We start from the raw sequence: 27,876 nt of genomic DNA, 5'->3' as shown, positions 1-27,876 counted from the left end.
CAAGTCATAGAAATCGCTCAGACTCACGGGCAGAATCGCGGCAATCCTGCCTGCGATCCGAAATGCTTATATGTGAGCGGAGCCTTTTAACCTCCCTGGCGGTATGATTATGTCAGGAATTCTGTACCAAAAGCGGTACAATTGTTTTCATGGAAATTTGGCGTTATGTATTATAGGCCTACAATTCTTAGTAATTACTGACTTAAACCTGACCAAAACAAGACTCTAGTAGACATCCCAGATGTGATAAATTTGAAACACAAACGCGTGAATTATAATCGAATCAATAATATTATTTAATATATAATATATATAATAAAATTATATTATTGATTAGATTATAATTCATGCATTATATACTATATATAGATATATGTGTGTATATATATATATATATATATATATATATATATATATATATATATATATATATATATATAACGCATGAATTATAATTGAATCAATAATATAATTTTATATATATGTGTGTGTGTGCATATATATATATATATATATATATATATATATATATATATATATACCGGTGTATATATATATATATATATATATATATATATATATATATATATATGCGCATATATATATATTTTTTTTAATTTCCCTCCCTAGTTCCGCTCCCATGCAGCATTGCTGCTGCAGGGAACGGAACTAGGAAGTAATCACACCGACGGAGGACGGAGGAGCGGCAGGACTCTTGGCTGGCGGTCACAGCAATGAGAGATCATCGCTGGATCGCCAGGAGAAGGTAAGAGAACACCGCTGCGCTCTCTGCACATCCACCCCGAGCGTGACTCGGGGATACTGCTCCTGATAGAAAAAATCCACCCCGAGTCACACTCGGGATTGCCGCCAAGGTGGTTAAGTAATTTTAAAGGTTGGATTTAAAAAAAATGCCTGCTCTGTGTAATGGTTTTGTATAGAGCAGCCCTGATCCTCTTCTTTTATGGTCCCCCGCCAGCGGTTCTGGCTCCTCCCCCCTGCTGAGTGCCCCCCCCCCCCCCCCCCAATAGCATGCCTCTTGCTATGGGTGCAGGCTCCCTCCTGATTCACACACGGAGTGTGACTTGGAATTGCCCACCCTCCACCCCCCACTCTGTCCTCATTGGCTTACTGGCTGTTATTGAGACCAGCAGGAGCCAATGGCTCTTACTGCTGTTTGAACCAATGAGGAGAGACTGACCCAGGAGAGTCCCTGCTCTCATGCACATTACTGGATCAAGATGGGGCTCAGGTATAAGGGGGGGCTGAATGAGGGCGGGGGGAGCTGCACCCAGAAGGTTTTTTTTTACCTTATTGCATAGAATGTATTAAGGTAAAAGACTCTCTACCTTTCAGAACTCCTTGAGTGCAGGTTCACACTGTTCCGACTTGTCAGGCGACTTGGTCGCCTGACAAGTAGCGGACCATGCTGTGCAATTGGAACCGTTCTAATAGGAGCGACTCAAGTCGCTCCGACTTAGAAAAAGGTTTCTGTACTACTTCGGGGCGACATCGTAGCGACTTGCATTGACTTCCATTATGTGAAGTCGTTGCAAGCCGCGATGAAGTCGCAGTGCACGGGCGACGGCATAACTCGCCCGAAGTCGTGTCGCCCTAGTGTGAACCGACACTTAATGATTATAGGCGAAGCTTCTTTGAAAAATGATACTGTTACTGTATGTTGTAACATATCAGGAATTGTAAAGTTACAAAAAAAAAAATGTAAGCATTTCTAAAGGAATTTTTTTTAATTTAAAAAAAATAAACATCTTAAAGCAGAGTTCCACCCAAAAGTGGAACTTTTGCTTTAAGTAGTCCTAACCCCCTGACATGCCACATTTGCCATGTCATTTTTTTGAGGGGGGGTTTGACAGGTATCCACTCCCACTTCAGCTTGGAGCGCCGCGGTGCCCTGAGCGGAGGTTCTCCTCTCCCCCTCCCTCTCTGCAATCTTCTGGAAAATGTCAGAGGTCCCAGAAGATTGCCCCCCAATCAAGATGCGCAGCGTGACTCCCGCATATGCAGTGCGCACCCGGCTGTGAAGCCGCAAGCTGTCACAGCCGGGTGCCCACACTAGTGATGCCGGCGCCATCTAAGCTTCGGGCGGCTGCATCGTGGGACAGGTGAGTGTGTGTTTATTAAAGGTCAGCAGCTAAACATTTTGTAGCTGCTGACTTTTAACAAACACAGAAAAGGCTGGAACACCGCTTTAAACGTATTTGCTCTGTGCTATAGTATTGCACAGAGCGGCCTCAAACCACCTCTTCTGGGGTCCCCTGCCAGTGCTGTTGGCAACTCCTCTTCTGTGTCTGCCCCCATACCAAGCTGCTTGCTATGGTGGCACACCTGAGGGTTGGATCCTTAACTAGGCTGTGCGTGTCAATAGACACACACAACCCAGCTTGGCCCTGCCCCCTGATCCCTCCTTACAGCATTGGGTTAATAGCAGCAAGAGCTGAGGTAGTGGACGGTCCTACCGGCAGTGGGTTTCCCTATTTCCAGGTTGATTAAGGCAACTGGTGGTTGTATCCCCAGCTTTTAGGAATCCGGCCAATAGGTGGGCAGAATCTCTAAGGCCCGTTCCATGTTTACTATGGCTGGTTTCTTATTGCGGCCTGTTTTGGCCTCCGCTCTGGTGGCTCAGGCACTGACAGTGTGGGCGACGCTTTTGCGTCTGGCCATGGGGGCAGCCAATATCCCCCCACCTATGGTGAACTGGCAGATGGGTTGTTCCAGGCTCTGCAGTTTGTCTGCGATGCATCTTTGGATGCGATTCTGTGAGTCTCTAAGCTATCTGTCTCGGCAGTGGTGTTTAGGCGTTTTTTGTGGCTGAAGTGTTGGTCTGCGGATCAAACCTTCAAGAAGGCCCTGACTAAATTGCCTGTTCGGGGCTACCCTGGATGACATCATTAGGAGTCTGACAGGGGGGTAAGAGTACCTTCTTTCCACGGTCTGGGAAAGGCATGGTGCCTCGCTGGCGGCGTGAGACTTCCTTTTCAGCCCATAAGGAGTTTTTTCATCCCTCAGGGACTTCAGATAAAGGTTCCAAGCCCCTCAAAGCCTCTTCGGGCCTGGGTCTGGCAATCAGAGGGCAGACTTTTCCAGACTTGCTGACAGGACCCCTTCAGCATGAAGGTTTGCACCCATCCATATCTGAGGTGAGGGAACGTCTTGTTGGTCCTGGGGCTGTAGCCATACGGGATTGTATCTGGTTCCAAGATAGAATGCCACTGCTGCCTCAGGCCCTGTGATTGGAGGGAGAAGGGAGAGGAGAGATGCAGTCAGACACAGCGCTGGATCAATTAAGGACTCAGGTAAGTATTTAGGGAGGTAGCAAGTTGTAAATAATTTTTTCCCTAATGCATGGAATGCATTAAGGTAAAGAAATGTTTTAGCTTTAGAACCACTTTAAGTGCATTTCCTCCACGTATTGTATTGTATTCTCAGTCCAGGGTTGTAAATGCACTTATATTAGACCATAGTGATTACACTGCGCTTCCTGCAGCAGAGGAGTATGAGAAAAAGGCAGAGGTGATGATTTTGTAGATCAGCAGCTTTATCTTCTTGTATGAAAGTCATGTCGGTGACTTTGCCCTGTCCTCCGGAACTGGAATGCTCTATTGTATGGTTGAGGAACATCAGTAAAGCAATCATATAGGTGCTGATGGATGACTGAGACCTTATCAGGGCTCCTCATAACCTAATTTGAAGGCCAGGAAATAAATTGTCCTAGTAAATATGAAGGGAGATATGGACACAAACACACCAATTGTTTGTATGGATACAGATAGCTTTAAGGCTACGTTCACATGTGGGCGTAGCGGATCGCGGGCAGAATCACTGCGATTCTGCCCACGATCCGGAAATCATTGCAAATCGCGGGACGCCTGTGTGTTGCCTGTGATTTGCAATGGCACCCCAAACGCTGTGCGATGTTGCCGCGATTTCCGCCTGCCGAATCGCGGTAATATCGTGCAAACAAAATCGCGGTTTTGTTTACGCGATTTGGCAGGCGGAAATCGCGGCAACATCGAACAGCGTTTGGGGTGCCATTGCAAATAACAGGCAATGCACAGGTGTCCCGCGATTTGCAATGATTTCCGGATCGCGGGCAGAATCGCGGTGATTCTGCCCGCGATCCGCTACGCCCACATGTGAACGTAGCCTAAAGTGTTACTAAACCCAGGACCCTGCTTTCACAATATTTGGTCTCCCACAGTACACAGAACATGGAAATGCAATTATTTTAGTAAATATAAACTGCTAAATACCTTTTCTCATCAGCAGTATATAGCAGTCTTGTGATTTCTATGAGTGTTGGGTTAAAGCTTGCTGGAGGAGTTTTCATTCTATTCTGACCTATGAGGCTTGCAGGAACCTGACCCTCTCTCTGGACAGTGCCGATTGGCCTTGTGCTGATCACATGCACCCTCCCAAGAAGGAAAAAAAAAAACTCTCTAGGAATTAATGCGAAACTGAGCATGTGCAGAGTGCTCCCAAGGCTCTGTACTATCAGCAGATGGATTGGGGACAGTAAAAGAAGGGGAGGATCAGAGGAGACAGAATCTTCTCACAGTGCGGAGGATTAACCCAATAGGTTCCACTGTGAGTATAACAAGCATGCTTTACTGCAAATACACACTGATTTTACTGTTGTGTGTTTAGTAACACTTTAACTTTTAACCATTTTAAACGCAGCTTAAACACGGATTGTAGTCAGATGTTACTGATGGGTTATTTTCAGTGTCTACTTGAGTAAGGTTGGAACTTTCTGCTTGGGGCTAGCAGACCCAGCTTGTCTTTAGACGGACAATGGAAGTATTTAAATACCAACTGTCATGAACTGTCAGAAGCACTCAGAATAGCAACAGCCAATATTGTAAAGTGGTACCATGAGTCACCCATGTAACCGTTGTATTCCCTGTTGATCCTGCTAGTAGAGTCATTATTTGTTCACTGCCATTTTACGGGGGGCCAGCGCTGTTCGCTCTGCTGTGAAATCGTTCCTTGTCTTAGATGGACATATAGATTTCAGTCAAAGTTAAACAATAACTAAAGGCAAAACTTCTGCCCTCTCTATTATCATGAAAAGTTTAAGTAAAAGAAAATCCCAAATTATGAGTTGTCCCCAGAACAGTAATAGAGGGGAAATCTTCCAATGGGGACACTAGTTCTGGCGACCTGGGGGGAGCCCAATGGATTCCCTTAGTTTGTAGGGAATTCCTCCCACTTCCTGTTTTGGGTATGGGACAGGAAGTGAGGGTAAATTTCTCCAATGGGACACGGATGACAAAAATAAAGTGACAGGAGTTATAACCCTTCTTTTCTCTATCCAAAGTTTTGCCTATAGTTCTACTTTAGGTGACAAATAAATTAAAGACAAACTTCAGTTAACCCTTTCGAAGCAGTTATAGGAACAGGTTTATTTTTATTGGGGAAAATTGTAAACCATAGAAATAAAAGCTGATCGCTGTAAGCAGCCCTGGTAGTGTTAAATGGTTTCTATCACCCTCTGGGACCGTCACTTTTGCTGGACAGTTTGGCCCGTATGTAAATGTGGAGAAAAAATATAGATAAATATATGTGAAATAAAAAAAGGAATTCATATACAGTACAAGATACTATCATTAAAGATAACTTCATACAGATAAGATGTTACAGATTTTTCACTATATTAAGACTGCATGTATGAACAACTAGCTTGTTACTGGATATCTAAACCCAAAAACAAAAATGCAGAAGACTAGTCCTTGGATGCAGTGGCTTCATTAGTTTTCATTTTTCAGGCCAAACTATTTTTTAGCAACCTGTTGATCTTACAAGAAACCCAGCAGTCACGTCACACAGGAATACCGGGCAGTATTAGCGGGTTCAATAGAAACCAGCCGACATTCATTCTGCCCATGTGTACAGCAGCTGGTCCAACAGAAGCTGGCCAAACATCTGGCTTCTGTCGAAGAGGCATGACCTGAAAGGCCTGCCAATTGGCATTCGATCAGTGCTCTCAGCCATTGGCTGACCAGTATGTTCTGGCGGGGGTCACCCTGTCAGAACACATTAGCTCAGCAGGGAGATTGTTGTACTAACATTGGATAGTTAGTACAGGATCTCCTTCTGAGATCTTCAGGTTTTTTTTTCGTTCCGCTTGCTGGGTTGAACGAAGAAAAACTGATAGTTTGTATCAGGCTTAATTGTGAGACTGAAAGCACAAACAATGTTATCTTCCTTCTGTGAACTTTTCCCTCAAATAATGGAAAGAAAGAGAAGAAGACATGTTCGAAGGCCAGCATGGGTGACAACCGTGACTCTCTCCATAGATATAGTACCATGTCTGAGCGTTGTCACCCAGGGACTGGAAGTGTGTTATCTATAAGATCACCGGGTACCAGTAAAGGAAACAAAAATCAGAAGTAAAATGAATGCAGCCACCACATCTAAGCGTATCTCACCCTCCCTCAAATAATGGAAAGAAAGAGAAGAAGACATGTTCAAAGGCCAGCATGGGTGACAACCATGACTCTCTCCATAGATATACAGTAGTACCATGTCTGAGCGTTGTCACCCAGGGACTGGAAGTGTGTTATTCACAAGATCACCGGGTACCAATAAAGGAAAACAAAAATCAGAAATAAAATGAATGCAGCCACCACATCTAAGCGTATCTCACCCACCCTCAAATAATGGAAAGAAAGAGGAGAAGACATGTTCGAAGTCCAGCATGGGTGACAACCATGGCTCTCCCCATAGATATAGTATCATGACTGAGCGTTGTCACCCAGGGATTGGAAGTGTGCTATTCACAACATCACCGGTACCAATAAAGGAAAACAAAAATCAGAAATAAAATGAATGCAGCCACCACATCTAAGCGTATCTTACCCTCCCTCAAATAATGGAAAGAAAGAGAAGAAGACATGTTCGAAGGCCAGCATGGGTGACAACCATGACTCTCTCCATAGATATAGTACCATGACTGAGCGTTGTCACACAAGGACTGGAAGTGTGTTATTCACAAGATCACCGGGTACCAATTAAGGAAACGAAACTCAGAAATAAAATGGATGCAGCCACCACATCTAATCTGCAGTGTATTAGCTTTAAATCCATTAGGCCGCAGGTTTCACCAGTCGTTGTTTGGCATTAAAGAGAAGCTAACCTCTGAAAAGTTCCGTCACACTGTAGTTCAGCCACACTTTTTAAAAATGAACGAACCTCTAAAATTTGGAATTCTTGAACTAAAAGTCTCATTGAAGTCAATTAAAATTCGAACCAGACACCAAAAAAAGTGGGCATTACAGAGCTGCAAATGATGCAAAAATTTAGTAGAATGGTTTGGGAAGCTCCTGGCAGCCTGATGAGATGATGGAGCCATTTCTCTTAAACATGCTATGAGGGATAGAAGGGAGGACCTGGTGTTGCGTTCAAGGTTATGCTGGCCATACACTATACAAAAAATCGTTCAAACTCATTTTCGAAAAACAAACACTCGGCCGTGAGAGCAAACATGCGTGCCATCATGTAATGATGACCAATAAATCGTTCAATGGCCATAAATGAATCTGTTTTTTGTTCGTTTTGTCACATATATTCCTAGTGCAAACAGTTTGGATGAGAAACACATTAACCTATCAATTTATTGTTCGTTCAGCAGAAATCCTTCTTATTTTCGGTCCAAAAATGTCACAACCGATTACCAATTTGTGCCCATTAACTGGCCAAATGACCGAATTTTGACCGATTTTCACATAGTGTATGGCCAGCACAAGGGTGCTCAGGGAACAGCAGAATCACATATAAGGCAGAAACAGCCTTTGGAGCAGTCCTTGGCATGCAGAAACCTATTGGCAATCCAAATTGTCAAAAAGTAACACTGAAATTTAGATTTTGAGACATCCAAATTCATAACACTTGGTCCAAACCTAACGTCATTGGATTTGCAGGATCGGTTCTGCTTGGCATACATTTATAATGTTTAGTAGATTTGCATTTTTTTAATTGGTTTCTATGCTGCCCCCATATTGTACTCCCAGGGGGGGAGGAGGGCGTCGTATAGCGGAAGTGTTTTTCTCCCCATTAAGGAAGCATTCGCCTTGCAGAGACAAAGTCGTGTTCCCCCTTAGACGCCCCCTCTCCCTCCTCCTCCTCTACTCTGTGCTGGTTTTGCGGTTACAGACAGGGTCAGGAAAAGTTCCCACATGGAAAAGACTAAAAAAAATCATTTTCTCAGCTTTGTTAACACTGCAGCGGCCGCACGGCACTGCATCGCTCTGGCAGAACAGAAGAGAAATCGCCCTGGAATGGGGCTGTGACTGCGCTGTCGGTGCAGAGCCAAAACAAACAAAAACGTATTTCTGGCAGGGAAAGCATTTTCCTTATAGCTGAGCTGTGCATCAAAGAGGACCTGTGTTCCTTTTGGAATTTCACAGTTCAATGAGGCTGCATTGGAGACCAGTAGGGCACTGTCATTGGATAAGATGATAGCAGTTAGTGGAGATTAGCCTTGAAGTCAGGCACCAGTGACATAGCGAAACTAAATCATTGAGGGGCACCAGAGAGTATTTTCTGTTAGGCATCCTTTGCCGTCTTCTCCTAAGCCGGGGGGTGTCAAACTGACACCCCCGGGCCCCATCAGCATCACGGTTGCCCTCAAAAGGCCGGTTGTATCTGTAAGGCTGAATGTCCAGAGCACCCCATCAGAAGTCAAGAGTCCCCCACCCTCCTTTACATAACCGTGCACCCCCTTTAACTTGTGCTGCTGCACGGAAGAAACTGTGGGAGAGCTGGAAAGCAGAAAGTTCAGGGGCTGGAGGAGGAACAGAGGAGGGCTGAAATTAATTGCCAGAGTCTGCTGAATGCTGAGGGGGAGGAGGAGGAGACAAGGGGGTGCTGTGGCTGCACAGAGAGATGCAGGATCTGGTGGGGGTGTTTAGTCCTCCTCTCTGCTGCTGACTAGTGAAACGAGGTGGGGGTAGGGATGAGAGAGGTGCTGCAGCTGCAGGAGAGGTGCGAGGGCCACATGAAATGGCTTGGAGGGCCACATTTGGCCCTCGGCCTTGTGTTTGACACATGTGTCCTAAGCAGAACCTTTACCTTTAAAGCGAACCCATACTAATGGTGCTCCGAAATGAAATTATTGGTGCTGAATCCAAAAATTCAGATCGCACTTGGCCGCAACCTAAATCGAAATTGACGGTTTCAAAAATAAAAATATTTTTTTATAAATAATTGTATCATATTCAACTTTTTAATTACTATAATGAATTTAAATGAATATGAATTCATTGTCGGTCATTATCGGCACCTTAACCACTAGCCACTGTGCTGCTACTGCGGCACAGTGGCTCGTTATCGTCTAGCGACGTAGACCTACGTCGCTAGACTCCTCCCCCTGTAGGCGGCGCTCGCGCGCCGCTGGAGGCACGCTCCCGCTGTTTTCATTCACAGCGGGAGTCGGGCCAGGTGAGGAGCGGCGGCGATCGCCGCTGCTCTGCCCCGATCGTCGGGGAATCCAGTTTGGAGATCCGCCTGTGTAAACAGAGCGGGCGGATCTCCTAAGTGACAGGGAGTGACAGATCGGAGTGTTCAGCATAGCTGAACATCCAATCTGTCCCTGGCTCACACAGTCACCTCCCCCCCCCACACGTCAGTAAGCACCAGGCATACATTAACCCCTCCCTCTCCAATAAAATTGACCCCTTCCCTGCCAGTGTCATTTTTACAGTAACAGTGCATATATATAGCACTGATTACTGCAGTAATGTCACTGGTACCCCCAAAAGTGTCAAAAATGTCAGTCAAGGCTCCGATCTGTCTGCCGTAATGTCGCAGTCCCGCAAAAAAAATCGCAGATCGCCGCCATTACTCGTTAAAAAAAACACCAAAAATGACAGAAATCTTTCCCTTAGTTAGTAAACGCAATAACTTTTGCGCAAACCAATCAAAATACGCTTATTACGATTTTTTTTCACCAAACATAGGTAGCAGAAAACAAATTGGCCAAAAATGTAAAAAAAAATTGGTTTTTACATCTTTTTTTGGGGGGAATTTCATATAAAAAAATGTTAAAAATATTGTTATTTTTTCAAAATAAACACTCTTTTTTTGTTTATAGCGCAAAAAGTAAAAATCGCACAGGTGATCAAACACCACCAAAAGAAAGCTCTGTTTGTGGGAAAAAAAGGACGTAAATTTCGTTTGGGTACGGCGTCGTTCAGTTAAAGTCGCACAGCGCCGAATCGCAAAAAGTGGCCCAGACGTAAGACAGCAAAATGCTCTAGTGGTAAAGTGGTTAAAAGTGGTTAAAAATGCTTTCTGCTGCCGACTACTGAAACAAGGTAGGGATAGGGATGAGAGAGGTGCTGCAGCTGCAGGAGAGGTGCGAGGGCCACATGAAATGGCCTGGCGGGCCACATTCGGCCCACCTTAATAATGCAGCTTGCTGCAGTTTTGGTGCACATTTGGCAAACTCCCCCATTGAAATGCATTGGAAACGCTGCAAGAACGCATAAAAACTGTTGCTTTTTTGATGCATTTTTCTAAAATCACCTATGGAAAAGGCCTCATGCACACTGGACGTTTTTACAGCGGCTGTTTTTGGCGTCAGGCGTTTTTTTCTGCAGCCAGTAAATTCCCCAGCATGTTCTCCTATGTGTCCATGCACACATAGGCTGCTATCAGCAATTTTAGGCAGGGGAGTTTTCTGGCTGGAAAAAACCCAGAACTAACTCTAATAAAAGCTTAAAAATGCTGAAAAATTCGGCTTTTTGGCATTTATCAGCGTTTTTGAGCCATAAGCTTCTGTGGGGGTATAGTTTTGCTTAACCACTTTACCACCGGAGGATTTTGCTGTCTTCCGTCCAGGCCACTTTTTGCGATTCGGCGCTGTGCGACTTCAACTGACAATTGCGCGGTCGTGCGACGCCGTACCCAAACGAAATTTACGTCCTTTTTTTCCCACAAACAGAGCTTTCTTTTGGTGGTATTTGATCACCTGTGCGATTTTTACTTTTTGCGCTATAAACAAAAAAAGAGCGTTTATTTTGAAAAAATAACAATATTTTTAACATTTTTTTATATGAAATTCCCCCCAAAAAAGATGTAAAAACCAATTTTTTTAAAAATTTTTGGCCAATTTGTTTTATGCTACATATGTTTGGTAAAAAAAATCGCAATAAGCGTATTTTGATTGGTTTGCGCAAAAGTTATTGCGTTTACTAACAAAGGGAAAGATTTCTGTAATTTTTGGTGGGTTTTTTTTAACGCGTAATGGCGGCGATCTGCGATTTTTTTTGCGGGACTGCGACATTGCGGCGGACAGACCGGACCCCTGACTGACATTTTTGACACTTTTGGGGGTACCAGTGACATTACTGCAGTAATCAGTGCTATATATATGCACTGTTACTGTAAAAATGACACTGGCAGGGAAGGGGTTAATTTTATTGGAGAGGGAGGGGTTAATGTATGCCTGGTGCTTACTGACGTGTGGGGGGGGAGGTGACTATGTGATTCATGGACAGATCGGATGTCCAGCTATGCTGAACAGTCCGATCTGTCACTCCCTGTCACTATGGAGATCCGCCCGCTGTGTTTACACACAGCGGGCGGATCTCCAGACTCGATCCCCGACGATCGGGTAAGAGCAGCGGCGATCGCCGCTGCTCCTCCCCTGGCCTGACTCCCGCTGTGAATGAAAACAGCGGGAGCGAGCCTCCGGCGGCGCGCAAGCGCCGCCCAGAAGGGGGAGTGTCCAGTCACGTTAATACTACGTGGCTGGACGATAACGAACCACTCTGCCGCAGTAGTATTACTGTGAGCGGTTGCAGAGTGGTTAAAGAAAAAAAAGCTAAAAACGCTACGGCTAAAAAAAATTCTAAAAACCGCTGAAAAACGCTACTGTAAAAAAGCTGAAAAACTCCTTCTACAGCTACAGCTTTCTACTGCCGTTTTGATAATATCTAGCCTGCATGAGACCTTAAGAGGAATTTTTCAGCTGTAAAAATGCTCCAATGCTTATAAAAGCTAAAAGAAACGTGACTTTTCAGCATTTGTCGGCTTTCTTGAGCCCTAAGCTTTTATGGGAGTATAGCATTCCTAAAAAACACTACTGCAAAAAAGCTGAAAAACTCCCTCTACAGCTTCAGCTTTCTACTGCCGTTTTGATAACGTCCAGTGTGCATGAGGCCTTAAGAGGAGTTTTTCAGCTGTAAAAACCCTCCAACGCTAATAAAAGTTGAAAAACGCAGCTATTCAGCGTTTATCGGCTTTCTTGAGCCCTAAGATTTTGTGAGAGAATAGCATTACTAAAAAACGCTTCAGCTATAAAAAGATGAAAAATGCCACTACAATAACACTGAAAAACGAATTCTACAGCTACAGCTTTTTACAGCTAACGCTACTGGCGGTTTTATAACGTTCTGTGTGCTTGAGGCTTTAGGAGGAGTTTTTCAGCTGTAAAAACGCTCTAACACTGATAAAAGCTGAAAAACGCCGAAAAACACCGCTATTCGTCGTTTATCAGTGTTTTTGAGACATAAATTTTGGGAGAGTACACACAAGCTATAAAAACGCTGAAAAATGCTGGAAAACGCTACTTCAAAAATGCTGCAAAACTCATTCTACAGCTAACGCTACTTGCGTTTTTATAATGTCCAGTGTGCATGAGGTCAAACACACCATAAGCAAGGTAAAATTGCGGCAAAATTTCGGTCGTTTTTGGCAGCCACTTTTTTTTTCTTTTGGCACAACGCTAAAAACCCTATTTTCGGCTGATAATTTTTTGGCAGCTGCATTTTGCTGTGTCACTAACCCATACCTTACCAATTTAGGGCAAATACTCACCTTCCACCCACTGCCTGCCCAGTGTCCTGTTTGGCCACCAATGCTGGTGACTTTTCCACATCTTCGCAATAAAAAGTTCAGCGTGTTAGGGGTGAGTCGCTGTCGCATGGATGGGGCTTCAGTGGGTTGGTGGAGTATCTGTTGTAAAGCAAATTAGTTACTTTCCCCTTTTGAGCACAAGTCCTGGTTCTCTCAAAGTAGAACTATACCGTCCTTATCCTTTACAGCCTAGGAAGCTGCCATCTTAGCCTCAGTGTGATCTGCGGTTGTCATGGTGCTGCATATGTTATCAGTTATGACACCAACCATTTGATGGTTTGACAGTTTGATTGGGAAAATAAGTGACTGTGACAGTTATCATTTATGGCATGTAACTATTTTAGGAAACCAATCAATCTTTCGGTTTAATTTCGACTTTTATGGAGAACAGGTTTACAGCAGTTCCACTTACGTGGCAGTTACTTACATTATTACAGTATTTACATTTCATGTCTGTGCTGACAAAATGACAGAACAAGTCAAGTTGAATGCGAATAACTGTAATGATATTCAATGATCTCGATAAATGAGGACCTCCAGGGACAATACTGTACATACCCCTCTGAACACGCTCTAGGCTGACAAGCCACACATTCTGCTTTGTTGTTGCATCAGTCAGGAACAATTCAGGTAATGGCGCCACTTGCAGCTCTAGAGCAGCTAATTTTGAATTCTTGTAAAATAAATCTGCTGCAATTGTTGCCCATCTTTTACATAAAGTGTTACTAAACCCACAAACAGTAAAATCAGTCTGTATATGCAGTAAAGCATGCTTGTTATACTCACTGTGAAACCTAATCATCTGCATTGATTAAAAGAGCCGTTTGATCCTGTCTTCTCTGATCCTCTGCTCCTTCCACTGTCCCCAATATATTTACTGATAATACAGAGCCAGGGGACGGACTGCACATGCTCAGTTTGGTGTGTATTGCTAGTGAGGTTTTTTTTTTGTTCTTGGTAGAGTGCATGTGATCAGCACAGGGCCAATCAGCACTGTCCAGAGGGTCAGGGGTCCTACATCCTGATAGGACAGTCAGAGGAGAGTGAAAATTCCTCCTACAAGCTTTAACCAGGCACTGACAGAAGTCACAAGACTGCTATATACTGCTGATGAGGAAAGGTATTTAGCAGTTTATATTTACTAAAATAATTGCATTTCCATGTTCTGTGTACTGTGGGAGACCAGATATAGTGAATGCAGGTTCCTGGGTTTAGTGACACATTTTTACCACTTGCCAACCGCCGCACGACTATTTACTGCGGCAGTCAGCCACCTACAGGCAAAATGACGTAGGGGTACTTCGCTCACCCACGAGCCTGTAGGGGGCGAGCACTCGTTCCCTGCCTAGCCGGCGCGTGTGACCAGCGGCTCCGATGTCCGCCGGCCACTCACAATCTCCCTCAGGAGTGGGAGAAAGACAGACGGCTGATGTAAACACAGCCGTCTGTCATTCTCCCTGAAGTAATGACAGAGGCTATACGATCCTGCTATGTAGGATCATATATCTCTGTGATTACATCACAAGCCACGCCCCCTAACAGTTAGAATCACGCCCCTAGGGACACACTTAACCCCTTGATCACCAATAAAGTTAACCCCTTCCCTGCCAGTGTCATTTTTACAGTAACAGTGCATATTTATAGCACTGATTACTGTAGTAATGTCGCTGGTACCCCCAAAAGTGTCAAAAATGTCAGTCAGGGGTCTGATCTGTCCGCCACAATGTTGCAGTCACGCAAAAAAAAATCGCAGATCGCCGCCATTACTAGTTTAAAAAAAAAAAAAACAATAAAAATGACAGAAATCTTTCCCTTTGTTAGTAAACGCAGTAACTTTTGCGTAAACCAATCAAAATACGCTTATTGCGATTTTTTTTTCTGTAGCAGAAAACAAATTGGCCTAAAATGTTAAAATTAGATTTTTACATTTTTTTTGAGAATTTCATATAAAAAATTGTGAAAAATATTGTTATTTTTTCAAAATTGCACAGGTGATTAAATACCACCAAAAGAAAGCTCTGTTTGTGGGGAAAAAAAGGACGTCAATTTCATTTGGGTACAGCGTCGCACGACCGCGCAATTGTCAGTTAAATTCACGCAGTGCCGAATTGCAAAATAGGGCCTGGTCATTGAGCAGCCAAATCCTCCGGGGCTTAAGTGGTTAAATCTATAAGGGCATAATGGCAGCTCACCACTACCCCTGTCATGACAAGAGAGGATTTATTAAGCAGCAAATCCCAGAGTGGCCCAGTTGCTTATCTTCCTGTTTAGATGGATCGAAATAAAAAAAAAAAAAATCACTACTTTTTTTATGTAAACCAAACTTTTTATTGTTTAAAAAAAAAAAAAAAACTGTGACATCAGAAATGCCCATGCAGGGGCTATAGCAGTGATGGTGAACCATGGCACCCCAGATGTTTTGGAACTATATTTTCCATGATGCTCAACTACACTGCAGAGTGCATTAGCATCATGGTAAATGTAGTTCCAAAACATCTGGGGTGCCAAAGTTCGCCATCACTGGGCTGTAGCAAGCCAACAAATCCAGAATGAGGAACAAAGTGTAGGTCCAGGATAATGTGATTTTTTTCATGTGCCGTATGCAGACCAAAATGTTCTTACTCCGTTCCTCTCTCCCTCTTCCCTTCATCATTCTTTAACTCCGTTATCGCTTTGTTCTGCAGGGCTCCGGAGATCATACTGGGGTTGCCGTTTTGCGAAGCCATCGACATGTGGTCTCTGGGCTGTGTCATCGCGGAGCTGTTCTTGGGGTGGCCTCTGTATCCCGGAGCCTCTGAGTATGACCAGGTGAGTTCAGGGCTCAGGGAATGTCCAGAATGATGCATTAACATGATTAAAGTAAAGCCAAATTTATTTTCATTCTTTTTTTAGAGCGTGGAGAGGTTAAAACCTCTGTCAGGTTTTTATTGCTGCCTGTGTCTCCATTGGAGGGATCTATTCTCACTATTATTCCTGCAAAAAGACAGTAAAGAAGTGAGAGTGTCAACTCATTTTAATAGGTCCAGTTGAAGTTTATTTGCCAAAGTGAGAGTCACCGGAGTATCCAACACATTTCTGAAGCTCACCAGTCCTCCTTCATCAGGGCTTTATTTTCAGTCCGGTGTAGCACACCAGACTGCAATTAAATTGTTTATTTTATTTATTTAGTTATTACAGGTTCTTATATAGCACCTTCATTTTACGCAGTGCTTTACATATATATATATATATATATATATATATATATATATATATATATATATATACACGCACTGGCCACTTTATTAGGTACATAGTGCTAGTACCAGGTTGGACCCTCTTTTGCCTTCGGAATTGTCTTAATTCTTCATGGCATAGATTCATCAAGGTGTTGGAAACATTCCTCAGAGATTATGGTCCATACTGACATGATAGCATCACGCAGTTGCTGCAGATTTGTTGGCTGCACATCCATGATGCGAATCTCTCATTCCACCACATCCCAAAGGTGCTCTATTGGACTGAGATCTGGTGACTGTGGAGGCCATTGGAGTACAGTGACCTCATTGTCATGGTGAAGAAACCAGTTTGAGGTGATTTGAGATTTGTGACATGGTGCATTATCCTGCTGGAAGGAGCCATCAGAAGATGGGTACACTGTAGTCATAAAGGGATGGACATGGTCATCAACAATACTCAGGTAGGCGGTGGTGTTTAAACAATGCTCAATTGGTACTAGGGGGCCCAAAGTGTGCCAGGAAAATATCCTCTACATCACCACCTCCAGCCTGAACCGTTGATATAAGGCAGGATGGATCCATGTGCCAAATTCTGACCCTACCATCTGAATGTCGCAGCTGAAATCGAGACTCCTCAGATCAGGCAACGTTTTTCTAACCTTCTGTTGTCCAATTTTGGTGAGCCTGTGCGAACTGTAGCCTCAGTTTCCTGTTCTTGGCACCCGGTGTGGTATAGTGAAGCCGCCTTCTTGCCCTCGGTTTAATCTGCAACTGCCATGATGCTGCACTTGTGATCAGTTATGACACCAGCCATTGGATGGTTTGACAGTTTGGTTGAAAGCACAAGCAATGGGAGTGTTACATTTCTAGCATGTGCCGGAGATGTAACTGTTTTTTTTTTTGATACTGGTAAATGGATTGGTTTACTTCTGCTATAAGGAGCTTACAATCTAAGGTCCCTAACTCACATTCATACATACACCTACTAGGGCCAATTTAGACAGGGTCCAATTAACCTACTAGCATGTCTTTGGAGTGTGGCAGGAAACCGGAGTACCCGGAGAAAGAACATGGTTTAAAAAATCTAATAACGTGTAGGAAGGCTCATTCAGGGTACTGGTCACACAGGCAGACCAGCACCCAGATAGCCAGACTGGGGATTGGTGACCCCCCAAAACGCATTGGCTACTCCAGTGACTTTCATTTTGGCAAATAGAAACAATGAGATCTGTTAATTCTAGTTGGCACACTCTTACCCTTGCCATCTTTTTTCCATCACCTGTACAGCAACCGATGTTGGGTTCACCTATTTTCAGAGAGCTGCCCCCACCACATACCTAAAATAGTGTCCAGCACTCGGCCAACACTTCAGTCTCACTACAAGTGAGGGAGAATCCAAAATTTGTCATGGTACTGCAATAGCGGTGGAAGGGGAATCTTCCAATGGGAACACTATTTCAAGTGACATTTGTCAGAGGTGGGATTGCCACTTATTTGGGAGAGATTTGAACTAATTTGCTGTATGAAAACCTGTCAGATAGGGACATAGACAGCAGCAAAAACCTGATGGGCATTAGGCCCCTTTCACACTTGTGTGACTTGTCATGCGATTTGGGACTGCAAAATCGCAGGACAAGTCGTTCTCCATTATTTCCAATGAGTACCGTTCATATCTGTGCGACTTGAAGTTGCACCCACTTCAAAGTAGCCACTGCACTACTTTGGCCCATTTTTAATGCGTTTTGAGGTCCAAAGACATCGACATTGCTTCAAGCCCAGTCAAAATTGCGGCAACAAAATTGCGGTAAAATCGTGCGACTTTGCAGTCGCACAAGTGTGAAAGGGGCCTTCTAACCCTTCCCATACTGTCTGTAAACAACAAAAAAGATTTGGCTCGAGTCCAATAAATGTGTGATACATATCTTTATGAAATGCAATAATCCACGTTAATGCAATACTTCCTGTATCTGTGCAGAATCAGAGCTACATTGTATTTGCAGTGAAGTTATCAGTCATCTTAGACTAAAGGAGGCTTTACCAGGGGCTTCCTGCAGTGTCCCTGAATGTCACCAGACATTAGTGGGAAATTACTCATCTCATTTAGCTCTCAAAAACGTCTATGTATTCATACGGAAATGTTACTCACTGATAATTCCATAAGGCAGTGCATATTTCCACTTTATTGACCATTTAATTATTGCACAAAGGCTGCTTTCACACTGCTCTGTTGTAAAAAATGCATCAAAAATGCATGTGCATTTTTAATGAGTTTCTGGTGCATTTTCTGGTTGCATATTACCCAGCATGCACCTGTGAATCTTGGACTTGTTCCTAAAAAAACAAACACACCAAAAATGCAATTCAGGTGCGTTTTTTTGCATTGTTGCCATGTTTTTGATGCATGTTCTATTCATTTCATTGGGGACTTGCAACAAACTGTACCAAACATGGCACATACAGGACTTTTAAAATGCACCACACCCACAGTCCAGTGGTGTAAAGAGTCTCCTAGGATTTAAAGGGTTTGAGTTTTTGTTGCGTATTTAGCATGGTAAAAACGCCGCAAGAACGCATCAGTGCAAAAGCAGCCTAAAGTTTATTGTACCAGACTCTATATATTTTGGGATAATGGGAGCTCCCATTATCATATTTTACATGCCATTAACCTGTATTCAGAGTATGGCATTAGGCAGTATCCTTGTGTAGGACTGATTATGCCTGGAGGCAAGGTTTTTAAGTGTACATGTCAGAACTTGCAATACTTGCTGCCCCTCTAGCAGGCTCAATCGATATTTAGACACAATACAGAATGGATTGGCGCTAGTTCTGATTGTTATGACGTCCTTGATGGAACTTACAGTGTCCTGTGGAATTTGAAAGGCACCATTAGGGCTCTTTCACACAGGCGGCCCGTTCAGATCCACCTGTTCGTTTTTTTTGCGGATCTGAACGGTCCCCCCATGCATCTCTACGGGGCATCGGATGTCAGCGGAGACATGTCCGCTGACATCCGATCCGTCAAATTTGGACGGATGGAAACCCTATTTTCCATCCGTCCAGCGGATCTGATGGGATCGGATGAGGATGGACCATCGGTCCGTTCCCATCCGATTTCCCCCATAGGGATGCATGGGAACTGACTGCTGTGTCTCCGCACACATCGCGGACACACAGCTGTCATCCTCCTGCTCAGCGGGGGGATTGGCGGATCGATCCCCCCGCTGAGAAAAACGGACTCCCTCCAACGGACGGCGTGTGTGAAAGGGGCCCAAGGGGATGAGTCCACAAGTCTCTAGGCAGCCATTGGTAGGTGGGGGGAAAAAGACTGAAGCGATTCTTCCAGATATGTAAAAAAAGAGAAGACCACAAGGCACCTCTAAATGCAGTCTGTAGACAATTTATTAAGCATAACACATATAGATGCACTCACATGTTCCAAAAAGTACATGAGCCTGAAGATTGGGGAGCAATCAGTCCCTCTATGGCGTCCTGGGCAGATTGGTTCTGGTGCCTGCAGCGGATCCGGTAATCTGTTATCCTCTTCCTTCCTCCGTGTGTGTGCCAGCCGGCTTCCGGGAGCGAGGACGAGAATGAGGGCCGGACCGCAAAGTGATTCGCAACCAAGCGCCAACGTCATTGACATCACTTGTTGTCTTCTCTTTTTTTTTCAATCAATATTTAACATATATAGTCAAAGGCAACAGGTGACTTTACATACCTCCCAACGGACTGACCCCTGGCACGCCAGTTGGTAGCTATGTGGTATGGTATGTACAGTGGCAGCTTCCTGAGGGTACTGCAGGGATCTATCTCTGAGATATCCTGGATACAACATGGTCAGAGTTTTAGTCCAGAGCTGAGCAGAAGGATGGCCTGCTGTTCTCTATGGCCTGCAAAGTGACAAAGATGGTGGAATCCAACAAAGACCACCCTAGACGCACCGCTACCTTACATAGGATTAATTTTTTTGCTCCATATAAAGATATTTAGATTTATTATACTTTTCAAATAGATAGCGGCTTTACCCAATGACAAACAGTTTGTTCTGTGAATTGTGTATCATTACCAATTGCCATGTTTTTTTTTTTTTTTTTAATTACCATTTGTTAAATACATTTTTCCATATCCGTGCTAAAAAGTATCTCTCTTTCCCATTTTAGAAGGTTCAGAGGTATGATTCAACTCTTATAGTAGCTGTAGGCCGTATAGATTGGCCTGGCCACCATTGGCAATCAGTGAACTTGTATTATATTGTTTTTCTGCCATTGTGAAATTGTGTGTCCCCCTCACAGATCCGGTACATCTCACAAACCCAAGGACTTCCCGCTGAATACCTCCTTAGTTCTGGAACCAAAACCACAAGGTTCTTCAATCGTGATGGTGACTCGCCTTATCCTCTGTGGAGATTGAAGGTGAGAACACGATGACATGGCGATTCTTGATGGCAATTGATTTAATCTCACCTTTAAAGAGGACCTTTTTCAGCAGACAGTAATTTTGCATGTACTTCTAGGAATTAAATACATTGCATGGATTTAATAAAGATTCCTGCACCACATTGACTAGCAAATAGACCTATTTGAAGTCTCTCTTCGCCACCCATGCCAAAAACAGAAACTGGCACAAGTTGTGCTCTTCTGTGGCTGAGCAGATCCCCACCAGATTGGACCTGGCATAAGTGATGTGAACTGGCTGCCGTGATTATATTGAGCAGAGCCCCTAGGGTTAACAATCCTCCTCTTCCGACGTGCATTCAATTGAGCAGGAGAGTGGGCAGAGGGACCTGGAGCTTGCAGCATAGAACAGGGAGCAAAGCTTGCACCCCTTTTGTTAATTAGCAGCAGCATCTGCTCCTTTTTTCTCAGCTTAGAAGAGTGTTACATTCATTAAGCATGCGCCCCCTTTTTTAATTATCCCAATTTAGGGGAATTTACTAAAACTGGAGTTCACAGAAACTGGAACAGTTTTACATGGCAATCAATCCGCTTTGGGTTTCAGTTTCAAAATTTAGAGCAGAACAAAAGTAAGGTTGATATATGTTATGATCTACTTTAGTGTAACTAGTAAGAACAAAAAATAACATAAATAGTCATAGTCAGGCAAAAAAATAAAATAAATGTAATTTCTCTTATGTCCTCTGACAGACGCAGCCCTTCCAATTTTCATCACTATTGGGTAATGGCGCCCTCTGCAGGAGCAGGCTAGGTAGTGAAAACTTAATTTAAAAAAGCTTAGACTAGACACACCCTTAAAAGCTGTCCCTCCAGACATTACCCAGACACATAGAGCTTACTAATCAGTTTCTTGCTGCCTAGCTCAGGAGTAGGACCTAGGTTACCCTGCTGGGACCCCGGTCTCAGTTTATTCTTTTTCTTTGAGAAATGTTTATTTTATTTTCTTCAATCACTATCGCTAGCTAGTCTAGATCCTCCTGGTGAACTACAAGCGACAGCCGGGCTGGGCTTCGCACTGGATAATCTAGATCCTTATGGTACCCCAACCTGGCCAATAAGCCAATAATTAAAATATTTAATACAAAATGCTTGGCACAGCCCATGTTTTATTGTTTTGCTTTTTCCTTTGTGTTAGACCCCTGAGGATCATGAATCAGAGACCGGCATTAAATCCAAAGAAGCCAGAAAGTACATCTTTAATTGCTTGGATGACATGGCGCAGGTAAGGACAAGCACAGGGTGGTCGGGCTGTGTAGGTTTATGCATAAGTCATAATGTGACCTATTAATGTATGCAAACTCTTTACACTGATAGCTTTCAGTGTCACTCTGTTTCCTTTGTATGATCACACAATATCATCCCACTCAAAGTCACTGCTGCATTGTCCCTAAAGGATGACACCATCATATTGCCACCTCTGGCTCGTATCCTTGTAGTTATGGTTTTTAGGTTACCATTTTTTCTTTCGCAGTTACAGCCTAACCACTAAGGGGTTTTATCTTTAGTTTTGCACAGTGTCAGGAACGGTTAGGACTGCTGTCAGCTTTTTATTGCTGCCTGTGTTGCTTACTGTGTGGTCATTAGGAAAAGAATGGGGGAAATCTCCCCAAAGTGGGGCAAAGCCTGCTATAAGGACCTTCCAAGATATACATGTTGGTAGAAGGTATGTAAGATAGGGCTTGAAAATACAACTTTTAGAGAAAGCTCTAAAACCATGGTTAGCTTTGAGGTCCTCAGAGAAGGTCTAAAGCTTGTAGAAAGGATGGGAAAGCCAAAGATCTAATGTGAGTCCAGTATTTGTTGCACATGACAAGAGGTCAGAAGAGAAGGTCAGCATGTTCTGGGGGCTTAAAACTTCTCCTTTACCAAAATATTGCATAACAAATTGCAAAAAAAAAAGGATACAACTAGTGCTAATTTGGGTCACTAGTCACGCAGCCAATTAGCACTACCCATTTCCTTTTATTTTGCGATTTGTTGTCCTATATTATCTTCATTTGCTTCCAGCATCTAAGCCAGGGTTTCTCGACCAGGGTTCCGTGGAACCCTAGGTTTCCTCCTGAGGGTGCTGGGGGTTCCTTGAGCAATGGGCAATTTCTGCCTCTCAGATATGTTCCCAATGACACCATTGTTCCTTTTAGATATCTATAAGGGGATATTTATTTCCAATGATGACAAGAGTAAGGAGCATTCTTCCCACTGACTGTCACACTAATGTGTCATGAGTTGTAGATTTTTAATTTTCTCCGAGAGCAGAAATTTATTTCAAGGGTTCCTCTGTGTTGAAAAGGTTGAGAAAGGCTGATCTAAGCCATAAAAATAAGAGAACTTTTAGGTCCTGAAACTCATTGGTCTCACATTAGATCTATGTATCTAAAGTGTGTTCACCTTTTCTACACTCTTTACCAATAAGAACCTTAAAAAGCTTGAATATTCCTCACTTTTATTCAAAGACGTCTTGAGATGTGTTATAACAAACCATCATCTTTACATTTGTGCAGGTGAACATGACCTCGGATCTCGAAGGCAGTGACATGCTCGTAGAGAAGGCTGACAGACGAGAGTTTATTGACCTGCTGAAGAAGATGTTGACCATTGATGCGGATAAGAGAATAACTCCTATCGAGACCCTCAACCATCCCTTTGTCACCATGACCCATCTCCTGGACTTTCCGCACAGCTCTCAGTACGGCCTCTTACTGGTGTCTGCTTTAGGGGCATAGGCATAAGTGGGAACGGGCTGGGGGTGGAGGCGGGTGATAAATTTTAGTTTACTAGGAATCATCTGGTTTGGCTTGCCTGTCACCTAGAACAGAAGGATCTAAACTTGTGCATTAGTTTCAGTTGGGAAAATTCTGGCGTATTCACTGAAAAAGTAAAGAAAGTTACTACAAAATTATAATTTTAAGTGCTTAGACTCTACTGTACAGCTAAGCTTTATTCGTGTAAAGGCTGTGTGACACACAGGGGTTGATTTACTAAAGGCAAATAGACTGTGCAGTTTACAAAGTGCATATGCAAGTGCAGTGGCTCCAGAGCTTAGTAAATGAGCAGAAGCTCTGCTGACTTCCATCATCCAATCATGTGCAAACAAAAATGCATTTTGTTTTTATTTTACTTGCACGTGGTTGGGTATTATTTGCAAAGTGAAGCTACCTCATTTATTAAGCTCTGGTGCAACTGCACTGAAAAGTGCACAGTCTATTTGCCTTTTGTAAATCAACCCCACAGTATTTAAATAATCCTGCTAAACAGATAAACTATGCACAATCTGTCTTTCAAAGACACATCTTCCTGTTCCTAGTGACACTGCCTTACCTTGAGGGAGGGAAAGACTTTTAAAGGATAAGTTCACCTTTTTTTTTTTTTTTTTTTTAGGAGCTGCGAAAGCATTGCACTCACATTTAACAGATCGGGGTGCAATGCAGGACTCCTGCAGACTGTCAGTGTAAGCTGTCTGCTCTTACATCGTATGGGCAGACAGCTACACAAAGACAGGAAGAATCAATGAACTGCCTAAAGCGCTCTCCAGCACCCTGGTAGTTCATTGAGAGCTACAATCCAACAGCCGCAAAGGCTGCCGGTAGTTGTAGTTCCTTCATTCACAGAACTCTGGGCAGAGCCCCACATGGCTACGCTATTTTCAAATAGTGACAGCGGGGAAAAGATCCCCGGCCCACTGTCACACATGGGGGGGGGGGGGATTCAGGGAGCGGCTGCAGGAGCAGAGCCAGGTTACATGTTCCACCCGTTTTTACAGGTGGAACATGTAACATGTTACCAAATGTGAACTTATCCTTTAATCTTAGATACACTGGTTAGGCCTGTGAGGTTGGGACCCCTATAGACTTCCTAGTAGTTCTACAGAGCTAGATGGCAGACACTGAGGGGGAAATTTACTAAAACTTGAGAGTGCAAAATCTGGTGCAGGTCTGCATAGAAACCAATCAGATTCCAAATAATTTATGTCAAAGCTTAATTGAGCAAGCTAAAGTTAGAAGCTGATTGGCTACCATGCAGAGCTACAGCTATACCAGATTTTGCACTCTCTAGTTTAAGTAAATCAACCCCTGAGGCTGGGTTCACACTAGTGCGATCACAGACATCGCATGTGATTTGCACAGCACAGTATCTGTGCGATGCGAATTCAGCCATACAAACTGTATGGCTGAAATTGCATCGCATTTGCTCCAAAATGGTGCAGGACCCTTTTTTTGGTCCACACTGGAATCGGATCACATGGGTGTTCACACCTATGCAATCCTATTCCTGCACCATTTGACAGTTCACACTGCGATCTGCGAACCGATCTGTGGGTGTCATTAAAGCATTTGTAACCCTAAAAAAAAAAATGGATCCTGTTACTTTAAAGCATGTTATACAGCACAGTGCTTGTGCTGTGTAATTTGGCCCTTTCTATCACCTAAAATACCTGGCTGACCCTGCCCGGTTCTGCCCTCCCCCCTGTAAACTGACCATGGTTTATCATGGCTGCTTAGCCCTGACACCGTGGTCATTTTACGTGCTTCCGTCATCCGCTTTCTCACCTCTGTCCTCCTCTCCCTCCCTTCCCTGCCTGTCAGCTCCGATCTGCTCCCCGATCCTCCCCTTGTGCTGGAAAAATAACTGTGTTTTCTTAGTATAGTTCCCTGTGTTAGATGATGTTCCCCGGTGTATGTGATTTATAAAAATATGCTGCCTAATATCTTATTTCAGAGCATCACTTGGCGCTCACGTGACCGCCCACCAGTCTCTTTTTCTCCCCTCCTCCCGGCTGACATCAACGGAGGATTCTAAGCCCCTCCCCCTGCAGCTATCAGATCTGGAGAGGAGACCAGCGGGCAGTCACGTGAGCGCCAAGCGGCGCTCTGAAATAAGGTATTTGGCAGCATATTTTTTTTAAAAATCACATACACTGGGGAACTGCCCCAGTTTACAACCTCTTTAACTTTACATTGACACCCCCGGCGGTTCGCAGATGTCAGTGTGAACCAGTGTGCGATTCAGGCGCGATGCGGGGCCTGGCACGGAATCGCAGGTCTACCTGCATCGCACCAGTGTGAACTGGGACTGAATGCCTTTAAGTAATATTATAGATGGGCTATGTGTTATCTGTTAGCAGGTCTTAGCAATACAATAGAGAGGGTCAGATTGTAATGATATATTTAGTAACAGTAGATAGGCTTTAATGCTAGAGCTCTACTGTGTTCCTATACGATATTCTGTTTTACCACATCAGCTTTAATAGATGGGAATAGGCTCAGACTATGATATGTTTTGTTATAGTAGATAGGGTTTAATGTTAGAGCTCTCTTGTGATCTTAGGGAATTTTTATAAATTGGCACATAAACCTTGATAGAGAACTCACACTGTAATGGCATGTTGAATATGCTTTATGCTAGAGCATTTTATGTTGTAAAATTATATTCTATATTATTACATAAGCTTTAATAGATAAGCTCAGATTGTAATGATATATATTGAATATACTATAATGCTTGAGCTATTTTATATTCTAAGGGCATATTCTATATTACACACAGCTTTACTAGATAGGCTCTAGAATCAGATGTACAGTATTTTAGTTGTGTTCTTGGGCAGAGTGCTTTCTGCAGCTTTCTTCTTCCTCATGTAGCTATGTGTACATTCATTAATTTTGCATCTTTCTCTATTTTCTTCTTTTTCCACTCCACCACCCATTCTCCAACCTGTGACTGTGGGTCTCCTGCTCATCCCCTCCCATCTTCCCCGCTGTCTTCTCTGTCTTGCCCTTCCCTTCTGTCTCCGCAGTGTAAAGTCTTGTTTCCAGAACATGGAGATCTGTAAGAGGCGAGTGAACATGTATGACACTGTGAACCACAGCAAAACGCCCTTCATCACGCATGTGGCACCCAGCACTTCCACTAACCTCACTATGACCTTCAACAACCAGCTGAACACTGTGCACAGCCAGGTGAGCCCTGCCTTCTGAGACTTGTGACTACTCTCACCCTTGGTATAATTTATTGAGCCTCTAACCAGCTGTTGTCTTCCATCAGCCCTCTGCTGCATCCATGGCAGCTGTTGCCCAGAGGAGCATGCCCCTGCAAACTGGAACTACACAGATCTGTGCCCGTCCTGATCCCTTTCAGCAGGCTCTGATTGTCTGCCCACCGGCCTTCCAAGGTGAGGACTTAATTAGTGCCACTAGTGGAGGCTTAGAGGGGATGAGAGGGCCTAAGGGCCCTGTATGCCACCAAGTTTTCAAGAGGTCTCTTATCCTCCTAGGGCAGTATGATGGCTTGGTGGTTAGTGCGGTGGCTGGCAGTACTGGGGTTCTGGGTGCAGTTCCTGCCAGGAATATCTGTATGAAGTTTTTATATGCTCCCTTTGTTGGTGTGGATCAGATATAACCAGTTCTGTGTTCTTTTATTAGGCATGATAAATTAGGTTGATGCTTTGGAAATTAAATAAACGATATAAATAGATTAATGGCAAGGTCTTTGACTGCACACATAAACCTATTAAGGGATACATTTCTCTGTGGGATGCACTAATCCTTTTCTTCTGTTTGACCAGGACTGCAGACCTCTCCTTCCAAACATGGTGGCTACTCTGTGCGTATGGATAACACTGTGCCCCTCGTGACCCAGACCGCTGGGGCCCAAGCCCTGCAGATCCAGTCAGGTCTCCTGACACAGGTATGGGCTGTCGGTTTACCAACATTTAGTAAGTCATTACATAGAGACTTTATGGGGGGCCAAAGGACAGTAATCCAACCAATAAGATTTCACATTCTGTCATGCAAGATGATTATTATTGGTTGATATGGGTTAGTGCAATTATTAAATAATCCCAAAGTACAGAAAAATTGTGCATGAGGGGCAAAGGACAGTAATCCAACCAATAGGATTTCACATTCTGTCATGCAAGATGATTATTATTGGTTGATATGGGTTAGTGCAATTATTAAATAATCCCAAAATACAGAATAATTGTGCATGAGGGGCAAAGGTCTGTAATCCAACCAATAAGATTTCACATTCTGTCATGCTAGGTGATTATTATTGGTTGATATGTGTTACTGCAATTATTAAATAATCCAAAATTAAAGAATAATTGTGCATGAGGGGCAAAAGACAGTAATCCAACGAATAGCATTTTACATTCTGTCATGCAGGGTGATTATTATTGGTTGATATAGGTTAATGCAAATATTAAATAATCCCAAATTAAAGAATAATTGTGCATGAGGGGCAAAGGACAGTAATCCAACTAATAGTATTTTACATCCTGTCCTATAGGATGATTATCATTGACTGATATGGGCTACTGCAAATATTAA

The 27,876-nt window shown here is 43.6% G+C and overlaps 1 protein-coding gene across 3 annotated transcripts in view; it reads left to right on the top strand.

The window, feature by feature from the left end:
- The window catches only part of HIPK2 (homeodomain interacting protein kinase 2), a 106,780-nt gene that overhangs the window by 52,966 nt on the left and 25,938 nt on the right, over positions 1-27,876 (top strand). For all 3 annotated transcript variants that reach the window (XM_082255253.1, XM_082255254.1, XM_082255252.1), the window contains exons 3-9: positions 15,564-15,687; positions 20,390-20,509; positions 21,687-21,773; positions 23,053-23,237; positions 26,343-26,505; positions 26,591-26,717; positions 27,111-27,232. In XM_082255253.1, coding sequence (XP_082111379.1) covers positions 15,564-15,687; positions 20,390-20,509; positions 21,687-21,773; positions 23,053-23,237; positions 26,343-26,505; positions 26,591-26,717; positions 27,111-27,232 — 928 coding nt within the window. The remainder of the gene's footprint in view (positions 1-15,563; positions 15,688-20,389; positions 20,510-21,686; positions 21,774-23,052; positions 23,238-26,342; positions 26,506-26,590; positions 26,718-27,110; positions 27,233-27,876) is intronic.

This window comes from Pelophylax lessonae, assembly GCF_965119305.1.
Source record: "Pelophylax lessonae genome assembly, chromosome: 4".
Classification (NCBI taxonomy): Eukaryota; Metazoa; Chordata; class Amphibia; order Anura; family Ranidae; genus Pelophylax; species Pelophylax lessonae.
Note: the sequence above shows the minus strand (reverse complement) of the source record. Positions and strands in the feature narration are given on the sequence as shown.